Here is a 14,664-nt window from a genome sequence, read left to right on the forward strand (position 1 = left end):
GCCTACAAGAAAAGCTGGAACTGAAGTGGGTCTGTCTTTTTTCTTTTTTCTTCTTCAGTCTTTCATGCTTGTATTTTTTTGCTATTGCCTTCCTCACAAAATCAAGGGTCCTTTCTTGTAGGGCTTATCTTGTTTTCTTGTCTTGCCATTCTCCTGGTCTGCCTGTAAGGTTTTCTTCTCTACCCGCAGTCACTTGCACTTATATTGTCCTGTGTCTGGCAACTTCTATGACTTTGATGTGTCCTGCATGCAGATACACCCATCTTTCTTTGTTCTTTTGGCAGTCTCCTTGATCACATCTTTATGCAAAACTGTGTCTGTCTATGCCATCACAGTATTAAATAAAACTTACATGCTATTGCTAGTTACACTGTTTCAGCATGCTTATATTGGGGTTTAAGGCAAGCTAATATTAATTACATCCCAATTAATACACTTTTAATTTATATGTGATGCAGGCCTCTGCTTTGGCTGCATTACATGACATCTTACTTCACTCAAAAGGACAGCTACAAATAACAAAAATGCTTTTTTGTCCACAGTACAGTGACTTTCTTTAAAGTGATAGTGTAGTACTGTTAGGTAATATAATTTCAAGGGACAAATGGGAATATTGACAAGGTATTTGAAAAGTTGTTGGGCCATATGACCCCCCAGCATTATGATTGAGAACAGAAACTCAGAAACTCCTCAGTTACCTGCTTGAAAGGTCCCCAATTTTAGTTTGTCCTTATACAAGTTTTGTTCTTTCATAAGTAAAAGGAAAGAATGAAAGAATGTGTTTCATAGGATTGATTGTCTTTCCTAAGTTGAATTCTATTAAAAAAACTGATTGAATTTATTATTTTTTATGATTTTGAAAAATGCTACTCAGAGGTATTGACATACTTGTACAGATCATTATTCAATTTTAGTGATGAAAATGTGCAGATTGAAACTGTAGGTAATATCAGTACTGGAAAAGCAATCAATTTACTGTATAAATTCTTCTTTGGAAGAAAATTATAGCTATATTATGATCAAGAACATGTTTTTTAAAGTGCTTTAAAATGATTCTTGTAAGTAGGTGACTTCAGATTCCAATAATCAGCATTCTAAACAAATCAAAAAATGCTGTGGTGCTTGGACTACGCATTCATCCTTACCTGTTTTTAGGGAATTAAAAGAATACAGAATGGAATAGCTGAAATACATTATGATGAAGATTAATAAATGCCACGTTTTACTGGTGGACCATGCTGCTGATATTTTCCCCTGAATTAAAATATTCCAAAAAGACAAAGTATGCTGTTAAATGACAGTATTGCTCAACTAATAATGAATTTATCTGCACTCTACAGATGTGAATGAATGTGATTTGAATTCCAACATCTGTATGTTTGGGGAGTGTGAAAACACTAAAGGTTCCTTCATTTGTCACTGTCAGTTAGGATATTCAGTCAAGAAAGGAACCACTGGATGCACAGGTAAAGCAAATTTCCAGCGTATATGTCATGGTGTGCATATAGCTTGGTTGGCTTTCAGGTAAAATGAATGCATGTGTTCACACACAGGTGAGAATATAAGAGTAAGTATTTTATGTTTGTCAGCATGTATCCAGAGTTTGAAAAGGTACATTCCTCGACCAGTATCAATGTGATATGAGAGGCACCTTACATAACTGTAATTTTAAAGGCAAGGCTTTTATCAGTATAGATGGGGGGAATATCTGTATTACCAACATAGCTTGGGAGGGCACAGCTGCATCTGTATTAATCGGTACCCATTTGTCATACATATTTAAAGTATGCACTAATCTGTCAACTAAAGCTGCAGGAAATGCCCCCATCATCTAAGAGCATGACAAAAGAAAAAAAAAAAAAAGTAAAAGGAAAGAATGAAAGAATGTGATGATGTAAAGAGGAAAGTATATGTCTTTTAACCCATGCTAAAGAATTTTAAAGAGTTATAGTCAGTCAGTTTCAAACTTTACGAGTTCTTGTGATAGTAAAGCAGTACCTTGTCTTCTGCAAGGTGGGTCCACTGCGTTCAGGAAGCTTAATTCATCCAAAATTATTCTTTTGCAGAAGTTGAGAGAATTTCTCCTAGAATTTGGCCTTTAGGAATTTGTTCTAGAATTACTGAAATCTTGGACTAATCATCTTTATAGCTGAAACATGCCTATGTACCCAAAGATCTCATCCCATTTTTATACATGTAAAAATAAATGGCTTTAATTTCAAACTAAAAAGCAGTTGTAGGAAAGAAAATCGATTTTGCCATGTTTGCAAACAAAGAACAAAATGAAAACACAATTGTTACTATTTTTATTAATGTATAATACAAAGTAACTTGCTTGAATTATTCTGTAGTCGTGAACATTTATTTTTTAAAGGACTGCAAGCCTGCACAGTGGAAATAAGCAATATGTAAAAGGAAAAAAAATTGTAATATTCCATTGCTTCTGCTGTAAATACTAATAGGTTGGGGTTTTATGCTTGTAGATGTGGATGAGTGTGAAATTGGTGCTCACAACTGTGACATGCATGCCTCATGTGTCAATGTACCAGGAAGTTTTAAATGTAGCTGCAGAGAAGGATGGGTTGGAAATGGCATTAAATGTATTGGTAAGTATACAGAAAATAAATATTTTCTCTTTTTTCTTTGTGGGTTTTTTTTTTTGCCTTTTTTTTTTTTACTAAAAGCATGTAATGTGACTGTTTGATTACTCATTTAGAAACCAAGTATTGCTCTTCAATTTGCTGCTCTCTGTGGATTGATGGGCATGCAAGATTTGTATGTTTCAGGGGTTTGGTTTTCTGAGAAAAAAACTGGTTTTATCTCAGTAGCTTTTCTGTGTAATATTTTCCTGTATTAACTGTATTTCACAAAGTTTACATAAAACTGCTAGAATGTGCAAAATAAAAATAAGTCAAAAATAAAATTGAATTTTGATTTCCTGCCAGTAAGATTATTATTTCTGTTACTTAGTACCATTTTTTTTTAATGTCCTGTAGTGTATCTAGTTTATATGCTGTAATATAAAGCAGATAGGACTTGAGGTGTGGGAAACTTGATTCTACTTTTACTGGACTGCTAGAGTAGCATTGTGTCCCCTTGCCTTTGTTTTTTAGTTTGGTGTGTAAAAGATAGTAATATTTACCTTCTCTTCAGAACATTTTGGGTTCTATAGAAGAGGAGCCTTGTTTAAAAATTAGGCTTTATTGGTGTAATATGTGAAAGAAAAAGTACCATATTGCAAGGTTTTACTGCAGATCAGATTTTAAGCCATATCTGACAAAAAGAGGAAGGCCCCCTAGTCTTTATTACTCTCATTTAATTAAAAATATGTGAGATTCTACTAAGTCCCATCTGAAAGACAAAACTTTTGAAAAAAATTCTGGCAGCATCCTCATAGTTTGAATAGCTCCTGGGTATAGGAGAGCACTCTGCAGGTAGGTGAGAAGGTTCTGTCAGCTAGTCAACTAGTCAGCTAGTGTGAGTCCTATGTCATGGACCCGTACGGACATTCCCATCAAACATGCCCTTGAGGGGAAGGAAGTTCTCTTTTTCTTTTCTCTTCTTTTTTTTTTTTTTTTTCCGCCATCTAAGTTGTCATCCAGGTAAATAAGGAAGCTTGCATTAACTTTCATGGGGTTACAATGTTGTCACATTCTTGTTACTTAAGAAGAGTCTCCAATATATGGCAGATTTTCACCTCACTGTATTACTTTGGTTTCATTTTTTTTTAACTCATTTTGAATTTGAGTTAACAGGATATCACAATTCAAGTTGCAGGTCAGCTGAATTCTATCTGTTGCTTGGAAACATTTTGCCCAATCCCATGCATTTTAATTTAAAAGGAAGAATTATTAAAATTGAATCACTATAGGTTAGCCCTGTGTCTTCTAATGTGAACTTTGAATATTTATGGAGACACGAATCATCTTTGCAGTTGTGCTTGTTAGCTTGACAGTTAATTGCAAGCTGAGTATACTAACTGCTCTTAATGCTGGCACTCTTATGCCCCTGATGTGCAGATCTTGATGAATGCTCCAATGGGACCCACCAGTGCAGCATGAACGCTCAGTGTGTGAACACCCCAGGGTCATACCGCTGTGCCTGCGCGGAGGGATTCACTGGGGATGGATTTACCTGTTCTGGTAAGAAGTTTCTGTGAAAGCTGACTTGTCACTGGTTGTTTCTGTTGTATGGAAGCTTTGCAAATTAGTCCTAAGCTGAAAGTGCAAGATCATAGATGTAGACATGTCTTTGAAGATCAGGAGTCTTTCCACCTGCTGAAGAAATGAGTGCAGAGGCAACTGGTTGTTCTTTTGGTGTGTGTGCCAAACTGGAGCCACTGGGCCTATTTGTTGGGTGAAGTCCTTTTCTGCTGCTTTTTTCCTTGTCCTCGTCCCCTTCATGCCAATTTTTTGAATGTGCGTGTGCTGCTTGCAGAACCAGGCTGTCTAGTCAAGAGCACAAAACACCAGCATTCTGTTATCGTTCCTGTTTTGTGGGCCAGGTCTGTCTCCTGCAGGGAAGGCATTATCTGTTTTCCCCTCACTGTGTTGGTTGAACAGGATTTAATCATTAACGTAAGACTTTTAAAAAAAAAAACAAACAAATTACCATTGAAAAATATCGTCCATGATCTCTGCATTTAAATTTGTTGTTAAATACTCACTATTAAATTAGCACACAGCAAGTGATTCAAAATCAACTGACATGTAAAGTATTATATAAAGTATAAAGATTTTGTATTAAACATTAATGGCCAAGTAATGAGTTACTGTGTTTTTATCACTTACCGAGTGGAGATGGTACAATATCTCTGCTCTTGACTTCTGACACGTCCTGTATGTGGTCAGCAGGTTTGAAGATTTGAAGGATTGCATCCTAATGATGGTAAAATACCTAGGAACTAATATGAATGAATTAATTATTAGCTAACTGGCTACATTTAAATCAAAATTAATCTACAACTTAACAAGACAGCCTTCTGACTAGTACTGTAAGGTTTTTTATTTCAGAATGGGGATCTTCAAATGTTATTTGTTTGTCTTGCAGGTTTTGTCATTAATGAACAAGAACTTGCATCCCTGTTATCAACACACTATGTTTCAGATCTTCTATTTTTGAAAAATAAGATGGGGTACTAGGGACTGACTAATAAAATGAAAATATATAGATTTTTTTTTTACAATCATGAGCATATCTGACAAAATTATGAGTCCATATGATGACTGCAGTAGTGAATGCCTGCCTTTTTCACTCTTTTATACCTTGTAAAAAATATATATAACTTTGGGAGCATACTAGAAGAATTGCCACTATTCTTCTAGTGCAATATATTTCAGAAGCAGCTGCTTCTGAATGAATATAGTGCATATTCGTATAGAATGAATAGTGTGCAAATGGTAGTTATAATGTTCATAATCCTCAAAGAATGTTTTCTAAAATGCAGATGAAATTCACTTAAGATTCACTTAAGAAAAGTTGCATTTTGAATGTGTTTTATGTCAAAGTAGCATAGCAGTATATACCAGGAGACAAAGTTTTGACTTTGTAAGCACAGTATTCAACGTATATGTCAAAGCTAATAATACTGAAACTGAAAACATTGGATTATTTTTTTTTTAAAAAAAAAGAAGAGTTAATAAAAGACAATGCGTAGGGAATCACGGCAAGGTAAAAGGAATAATTTTGGAAATTACATTATGTTTCCTTTTCTGCATTCTTTCAATTTACTTCACCTTCAGCAATTTACTTCACCTTTTATATCATCAGTACTCAACAAACTGTTACTCTGAATGTCAGGACAATATTATTTGTATTTTCCTAGTGAAACATGCAGTTTCAAAGAAATTTTCTGTCTCCCACAGATGTTGATGAGTGTGCAGAAAATGTTAATCTGTGTGAAAATGGACAGTGTTTGAATGTCCCTGGTGCCTACCGTTGTGAGTGTGAGATGGGATTCACTCCTGCCTTGGATAGCAAGTCATGCCAAGGTAAGCCACTGATACTTCAAGTTCATTTTCTGAATTTGGATTGGCTGCTATAAATCAAACAGCAAGAAGTGCTGGAAGGACCTCAGCCTGGAATCAGAATATTCAATGCCTGCTTCACATGTAAATAATTTCTTCAACCAAGTAGTATTTTGCTATGTGAATGACATTGAAAGTAGCATTCGTCTTTTTATGAAGTTTTGCTGGCCCTGGTCCAAAAATCCCAGAGCAGAGATTTGGCTCAGTAATATTTTTTTTTAAATTATTGGTCTTCTCTTTGTCTCTAGTGAATAGTATGTGGGAACCCCTATGTGCGTCACTGTTTTATTTAGTGTGTTTATATAGAAGACACAAAGTGCATTAGGTGACTTCATTTTAAAATGAATGTTTTCAAGAAAATTGAAGTATTTCATTGCTATATTTGACAAAGTTTGTAACACTCCTAAAAAATGCATACTGGAAATTTTTTATCATCACCTTTTCACTCACAATATTGTACCAGATCATCTGAAGAATTATCTTGCCAGTCCAATTAAGCGTCTATTCCCTGTTGTGTTCTTATGTCTTTTGTTTGTTTGTTTAATAAAAGAGAACTGTAAAGTCTTTAGCTGGTGCTCCAGAACTTCTTATTTTATATTTAATGGTGGAAGCCTCATAACATCTTAGGAAATGAAAATCCCTGATGAGACATTAAAAACAGATTCCAAAATATAGTCTCTAAAATTCAGTCTGTAACAGCACATTCGAACATTCAGGTGTACATATATGAATCACAATTCAAGCTGTAGAAAAGTTGCAGCTGTTTCTGAAAGATTAGCCATGCAACTCTTTTGGTTATATCAAGTATATCAAGAACAAGTATTGTCAATCAACCTTACTGAATTTCTTAGTGCAGCTCAATTAGTTAGTCATACTATAGTCATGCCAATGTACTAATAAAAAAACCCAAATAGGTATTAGCCAAGCAATATTTTGAAAAACAATATGATTCTACTTCTTGGGACAGCAGGTCACCAACATTTTACTTTTCAATTGGTCCACACTGATGTTCTGAAAAATAAATCAAAGAATTTTGGAATAATACTTGGTAAATTGGTATATTACTGCAATTCCAACAGAGGATCTGAAAGCATTCCATAAATTAAGTATGGTGTTGGAGAACTAAGGATTGAAGTGCTGAATACTTAAAAAAAGTTACCTTCTTTTTTTAAGTTGATACATTAATTTCTCCTATGGTAAAGTGACTCCTTGGCTGATTTCTGCAATCCAGGGAGAAAATCCAAAGCCTGGATTTAGTACAATAATTGTAATACAAATAATTAATCCAATTTCTTCATAAATCCCTTGAGATGTCAGTACATTAGCTTCTCAATGATACAGTCTTTTCCATAACTTTATAAGGCTTCATCTGAACACGAGGTTATATTTATGATCTGGTTTGGAGGTCATTCTGTGGCTGTACTCCAAGGTACTTAGAAACCTTCCTTTGATTTCCAGTTTAAATTTACTCAGAACTGTTGGATATTAGACCTTTATCTTAAATTTCATTTTCCCTTAAAAATTTATTTCTCTCTCCCCCTCAAAAGTTACCCCTTTTCATATGTTCCCATAAAGAAGCGTTATATCACTTCTCAAGTTTTGGCTAAGGCAGAGAAGCCAAGTCCAAAACAGATTATTTCATTACCATAACCACTTTAATACACTTTTTTACATCCCATCCAATTTTAGTTCATCTTGAACAGAGCACTGTATGCAGAATTTTACATGAAAATTTAGCTGTGCATCATAAACAGTATTAATGCTTCGCTGTCTCTGCTAAAAATAGCTCACTAGTACATCCTAGAGTTGCATTAGCCTTTTGCACAGCTGCTTCATTTTGGCAACTTAGAAGTCTTGCTATTAGACAGTACATGGAGGGTTTTTTCCCTCTTACCTCACTTACCTTCAACTCAGATATCCTTTGTAGTTTATGTCTAGAACCATTACTTTGCACTGTGTGCTGTTAATATTTAACTCCTTTTCTAGTACCGTAGTTCACAAAGTCATCTAATTTTCTGTCTGCGACTTTCATATTCGGCTATTTCATATTCACTTTACATAAGCGCGCAGGCAGTCCTTTACAAGCATTTGGGCTCACCTTTATGTAGTTACTATGTAACGTTTAACATAGGCTTGAGAAAATCATAGTTAATTCTTACTTCCTATATTCCTTTTCTCTCTATCCTTTCTCCAAGGAGATACAAATAAGTGTCAACACCTACTGCCTCTCTTTCTTCTTAGTATACCTTTTTCCCTGACAATGGTATTTCGAAAATCTTGCTTGCCATTAGTAAGAAATGTGGAAGGCTATGAGCTAGGAAATGACTGACACCTCTGTTCGGTGTGACACTTCATTCTGTTTAATGAAGCGTATTTTGAAAGGAACTTACTGGGGTTTTTTGACTGAATTTTCATTTTGAGTCCTGAGAAGTCAGTTTTGCTATTTTTACTTCACACAAGGTAAAACAGAAATAAGTAAAAAGCAGCTTACTGGAGAATGCTGCACAACCCCCTAGCTATAGTGTTCTACATGAAGCCAAAAGTGGTCACTCAGTGTTGCTGTTTTAAATTTTTGAAGTTACATGTGTCTTCATATCCTTTTAGTAGTACAATATTAATGTACAAAGATATGTAACTTTCTCTTCTTAATATATTCCTTCAGATATTGATGAATGCTCCTTCCAGAACATATGTGTATTTGGTACCTGTAATAATCTACCAGGAATGTTTCATTGTATCTGTGATGATGGCTATGAACTAGATCGAACTGGGGGAAACTGTACAGGTATATTCTTCTGTTCAGAAATATGTCAAGACACACTTTTTTTTTAATTATATCAAGTTAATTTAAAGATGAGTTCACAAAACATGTATTCTATTCTTTTACAATGAGAGTGCATTTTTCCCCATTAAACAGGCAATGTGTAGAATTGCATGCTTTGGCATTGCTGTTAAAAATTGAACAAACAGACTGGCTTCTTAAATATGCAACTGTACAAAGGTTATTCCTGAATGCCTGATGAATTATTAATAGTGCTTTTGTTCAATTTCAGCTAAAATTCACTTGCATTTGAAATTTTCTTGCCCATTTTGTTTTAAAAAGTAAAATTGTTCTTTTCTGTCCAGTGAGCAGATTTAGAAATGTGATCTTTCTATTTTAGATATTGATGAATGTGCCGATCCCATTAATTGTGTTAATGGTCTCTGTATAAATACTCCTGGAAGGTATGAGTGTAATTGCCCTCCAGACTTCCAGCTGAATCCTACTGGAGTGGGTTGTGTGGGTAAGTGAAAGCTGCCTGAAGTATTACTTTAGAAATCACAGCCAAAGTGACTGTTTTGATGCAGGTAAGGGTAGCAACAAGGAAAAACTATACTTCTACGTGCTGTATATCCTGTTACATAGCTTTCGAGAGATGAAGTTAATTTTTTTAACTGAATAATGGTGTTTATAGTTTCTTTTAAATACACCTTTATTACCTGCATTTCCATTCTCCTGACAGTCAACAATTCTCATTTAAAAAACTGAATGTTTTAATCCTAGGTGTGTCTTGGACTGATTTGTATTTTAGCTTGTCTAAAGTGGAATTAAAACTGATTGTGGTACTCATTTGGCTGGAAACAAAGTAAAAGACACATTTCACTGTAGTTGCTGTAATTCTGTCTGGCTTATACAGACTAAAAGTGAGTGTTCGTTACCTTTTCCCCTTGCTACATGATACAGGACTGTCATGTGGTTAGAGTATATACTAGCAGTCTAGGGGAGTTTGCGGAAGAGGAAGTTGAAAGAGAGGCTGAGGTTCAGCCATAAGGATTTGTGTGTGATCCTGGGAAAGCCTTCTGACTTTTTATTTGGAAAACAATCTTTTTATTTTATTACCCTGGGAAGACTCAACTTCTCCTGAATTGCTAGTTATAACTCTTAACCATTTTCTAAATCTTGATAATAGTACTACAGTGTGATGGCAAATTAATATTTGCTAAGCAAATAATTTTGAAACAATTGCAGATTTCCTTCAGAATAAATTTTACTGTTAATTTTTTCCATGTTTCTCCATATTCTGGTTATGAATATTCTCTGTTGCTTCTCTGGATGCTAGAAACAAGTCTTGCTTGAGACTTTCGTATGTGCACAGTCTTGGCCGATTTAAGCTAATATTTTTAAAAGTAAAGTGAATTTATGTAATCTATTTCTATTGTATTGGAAATTGGATTTTTGTCTCCCATGGACTCTTCTGACCATTCCTGCCTTAACGCTTTTCTTCTACAGGTGCAGTCTTGACTTAAACTTTTAGCTTTGCCTCATCTGAAGATTCAGTTGAAGCAATGAAATCCTGCCTTTTTGGCTCCCCTTCTGCAGCATATAACTACCACAATCCTCATTCTTTCCTGCAACCAAATGCTGTGCCTGATCAGCCCTGCAAGCCTTGAATTATGACCAAAGAATAAGTGATGTCTGAAGAAGCTTATGAGAGTGAATTATTGTACTGCTAGCTGATTTATGTTTCACTAAAAAATGGGAGTTTGAGTTGGCAGTCTACTTTGGGACCAGTTGTCCCAATGACATTTTTGGCAGAGATCCCATGTTTCCTCAAGGAAACCTCTGCCACAGAAGGGAGACTGCTCAAGAGTAAATCCAGCAACTCTATAGAGTCCCAAGTGAGAGATCGAGCCCTCCCTCTCTGAAGAAAAAGTGTTGACTAAGAAAGTGGTAGAAAAACTACCTGACTCTTCCCTATTTCTATTCTGAGGAAATACTACTAGGGCTGTCCCTCTCTCTGGTACAAAGACGCTCCCTTTCCTTTGTGTAAGAAGCATCTTTAGTTTCTCAGTGACTGATTGTACAGAAAAGAGACACCAAAGACTGAGTTCCCTGAGCAAACACGGGGGTTTGGTTGTGATTTGGGTTTTTTTCAAGTTCAGTTCTGAACAGTGGCAGAACTGTAATCCACTAACCTTTCTGTGGGAGGAGCTGCAAGCCTCAGCTGTACACTTTCCATCTCTCTGCAGCCTGGTTCCATAAAGTGCAAAAAACACTGTGAACATTCAGCTTTTGGTTTTTGACAGGGTCAATCAATGCCTCTGCTTCCCATGAAATATCATCAGAATAAGATAATTGAAATAAAGCCGTAATCCATGAATGAAATGATACTTTAGTGTGCCGATTTTTAGAAGCTCTTGAAGAGATGGGGTACCATGTGCAACTAGAAACAGTTACACTATTTTTAATGATTATAGGCATTGTTAGGTTTTGAACTTTTTTTCTTTCAACAGCGGTTCTAATAAATGATTTTGCATGGGAAGTGGAAACAAAGAGAGCTGCCATTCCAATGCAACTATACTAGTTCTGGTTCTAGATTTTGCATGCTTTGGGTATGTCTACTTCATGGACTCATGCAGTCCAAAGAGGGAAGAACTGAAGTTCAATTTGCTTGTAATCCTTTATAGTCTCAGGACTGCAATTCCAAATTACAGCTTCACTTGCAGTGATGTTTGTGTCACTGGCACATGGTAAAATATTACCCCGTTTTCACTCTAAGCTTGTAGTCATTTGGAAAAAATCCCAAACCCACAGAGGCTAGTACACCTCAGCAAGAAAAAGGAAAGTTTTATGCTTCTGGACTGCACGAGATGTGCTGAAAAACATTCCAGAAACTTCTTGTCAAAGGACAGGAGATTCTGGTTCTCTTCAACAGCACTATCTTTTGCACTCTTGAGAAAAAAAAAGGTGGAGGAATTTAAATTCCAGTTGCATTCAGGAGAAACAAATATTATCCTTGGCAATGAGGAACATGGTGCCGTGTCAAGACAGTTCATGTGAGGAATAAGCCAAAACCTAAATCTCTCCATGGACTCAGTATCGATATTGTGCTAGAGAATTCCAGGCTCTGCCTTCATTCCAAGGTCTATTATCTGCTATTGTTCTTAATGGGCCTGAGGTCTGGGGCTGAAGCTGTCTTCCAAAATGGCCATTGTTTTTCACTTTCCCCAAGGAGAATGAAGCCAAATCTCTTCTTGATTTCTCTTAAAAAGGCAGATGTTTCATGCTGCCATGAATGGAGAGAAGCATGAAATTAATCTGAGAAAAGGAGGAGATAGGTATACTCAGAATAACCATGTTTGGGTTGTTTTAGCTCAAGTCCACAATGAGAACAATAGGATTTGCCCTCTTAAAAAAGCAGTAAAAAAAAAAAAAAAAAAAAAAAAAGAAAGGTTTCCACTCTTAACATATGCTGATCAGTGATCTCAGATAAATTTTGCCTCCAGGGAGATAAAATTACCGTGCTTGAAGTGTTTTCTCTGTACATCAGAGGCTGAGACATACAGAATACATATGTCTCTGCCATTCAATTCTTAACAGAGTATTTTAGCTTTACAACAGTGTGTGTGTTTATGGTGAGATAGTGACAGTTGTTGTAGGATATGTGGGGCCCAGAACACCCTCCTTTTTCACATACTCTGCTGTAGTATGCTCCTAAATTTTGCAGAAAGATTCACCCATTAGTGCTTAAATAAATTTAAATCCTTTGGAAAGCTTGGAGGTTTTCTCATGGTGGATGTTAAGACCCTTTAAAAAAGAAAATTGACTCCAAAAATTAATGCAAAGTTGTGTTTTTATATTATACATATTTAACTAACTTGAGGAACTCCAGAACAAGTAGTTCCTAACAATTCAGAAAGTTGCATTCAAGCTTCTTTTATTGATATGTCCCAAACCTCAGGATAATTTGAAAACCCATGTCTTAGCAAGACATTTGGTAAACTCTGGAAATTCTGAAAGTATGAACTACCCATATTTATCATACTGTGTTCATTTTACTCCATGTAAATTGCTAAGGCTGTAGCACCTGGCACTTGCTGCAAGCAGTAAATTAAAAACGTGGTATTGCTTGGTAAAATACACATCTGGGAAATCATTAAAAAATTAATTAATAAGTTCCTCTAATCATACTAGTAACAGAAATAGTAAAAATGCAAAAAGATACTGCAACCTTTATACAATGAATTTATCCAAAAAATTTTGAGTGGGTTTCTGTGCTTCTTTAGAGATAACCTTTGACAGCAAGTTAATTTACAGAGATGATCTTTAGAATTATAATGCTAGTCTTGAGGAAATCAATATTCATCTTATTTGGCTGTAATAAGAAATGTTATAATTGACTATCCTGTCATTCCTTATGACTCGCTGTTGGTTCCTTCCCATTTATAAAGAAGAGACAGTATGTGCAGTAGTAAGAAAACTCATAGCTTTATTTCTCTTCGATTCCTTGCTCATTCTACTGATGACAGCGGTTCTCTAAATCGTTGTTAGAGTTTGAGCAAAGTAATAAACTACTTTTCCTCAAACCTACTGCACATCGAGATTATTTGTTTCAATATTAATAATTTTTGGCGAATTTCTTTGCCAGTGAAAGAATTTTTGCAATAACATGATGTTGTTCTGTGATTCCATGGAAAAATACGTAACTTCTAATTCCACAAGAAAGAGTCATAACTTAGTCACAATCAGAATATGGAGAAAAAATATGAACCGCGAACTGCAGCAAGTTTTCTGATATTCTCTGAAGTAAAAGACTGGGAATAGCATATATGCTACATTAGAGTATGGTGTGACTTTGGAAGACATGTAAATGTTTTAGTCATCTCTGTGTACTTAGGAAGCTAAAGCTACACTTTTTCCCTGCTATCTCTTAACGTCATAACTATGAGTGTTTTGCGCTTGCCAATGATTTCAAAAGTACAATGTTATCTGAATTCCTGCTTCTAGATATGAAATGTTGAAATGAACGCCTGCTGTTCCTTTGTCTGGATCATTGTGTGCAGCTGTAGTCATATGTGCTTTATACACAGATAACCGTGTTGGCAATTGCTACCTGAAGCATGGACCACGAGGTGACGGGAGCCTGTCCTGCAACACTGAAATTGGGGTTGCAGTCAGTCGTTCCTCATGCTGCTGCTCTCTGGGCAAGGCGTGGGGAAACCCCTGTGAGACATGTCCCCGTGTAAACAGCAGTAAGGAAATGTTCTCTTATTCTTCCCCTGCCTGTTAATATAGAAGATGCTAACAAGGGATGGAAAAATATTTGAAATCTTTTACTGTATTACTATACTTTTATCATTTAAGAAAATGATTTTCTTCATGAGGCAGTGTTCTGGCACAGTTACAGAAGAAAGTCTCCCTGCTACTGCCAAAGGGGTGATACAAAGGTGTGGACCTGGCCTTTAGACTTCTGTGTCTGACTTGGTACCTATTCTCACACTAATAAATCAGTGGTAACTTTCAGAGTCACTTCCCACTGGACCAGGCCCATGTACTTTGGGTAGTTTTGGGCACTGTTTTGTTTTGCTTTTACTTTTCTTCCATTAAAAAAATATTAAATTAATTGCAGATATGCTTGTGTGTCTTAAGAATGGAATGGATTGGATGCATCTACTAGGAATTTTTATCCAGCACTCCGTGTTGATAGGGAAATAAAGATATTAATAATACTTAGAACTGAAATTTGGAGAGCTGCAGTAGCTGTCAAAGGAGAGTGTTAGTGACTGTCGGTTAATTATTTCTAAATCATTCTTGAGTACTTTCAAAACTGTTACATGATGAGGCTTGAAAATTTTGGAGAGCTTTGAAGTTCTTTGA

General features: G+C 35.7%; 1 protein-coding gene across 3 annotated transcripts in view; it reads left to right on the forward strand.

Moving 5' to 3' along the window:
* Positions 1 to 14,664, forward strand: part of FBN2 (fibrillin 2) — a 177,441-nt gene that overhangs the window by 126,228 nt on the left and 36,549 nt on the right. For all 3 annotated transcript variants that reach the window (XM_080373133.1, XM_080373134.1, XM_080373135.1), the window contains exons 31-37: positions 1,341 to 1,466; positions 2,484 to 2,606; positions 4,020 to 4,142; positions 5,865 to 5,990; positions 8,689 to 8,811; positions 9,188 to 9,310; positions 13,878 to 14,039. In XM_080373133.1, coding sequence (XP_080229259.1) covers positions 1,341 to 1,466; positions 2,484 to 2,606; positions 4,020 to 4,142; positions 5,865 to 5,990; positions 8,689 to 8,811; positions 9,188 to 9,310; positions 13,878 to 14,039 — 906 coding nt within the window. The remainder of the gene's footprint in view (positions 1 to 1,340; positions 1,467 to 2,483; positions 2,607 to 4,019; positions 4,143 to 5,864; positions 5,991 to 8,688; positions 8,812 to 9,187; positions 9,311 to 13,877; positions 14,040 to 14,664) is intronic.

Source organism: Falco punctatus, assembly GCF_963210335.1.
Source record: "Falco punctatus genome assembly, chromosome: Z".
NCBI classification, from domain to species: Eukaryota; Metazoa; Chordata; class Aves; order Falconiformes; family Falconidae; genus Falco; species Falco punctatus.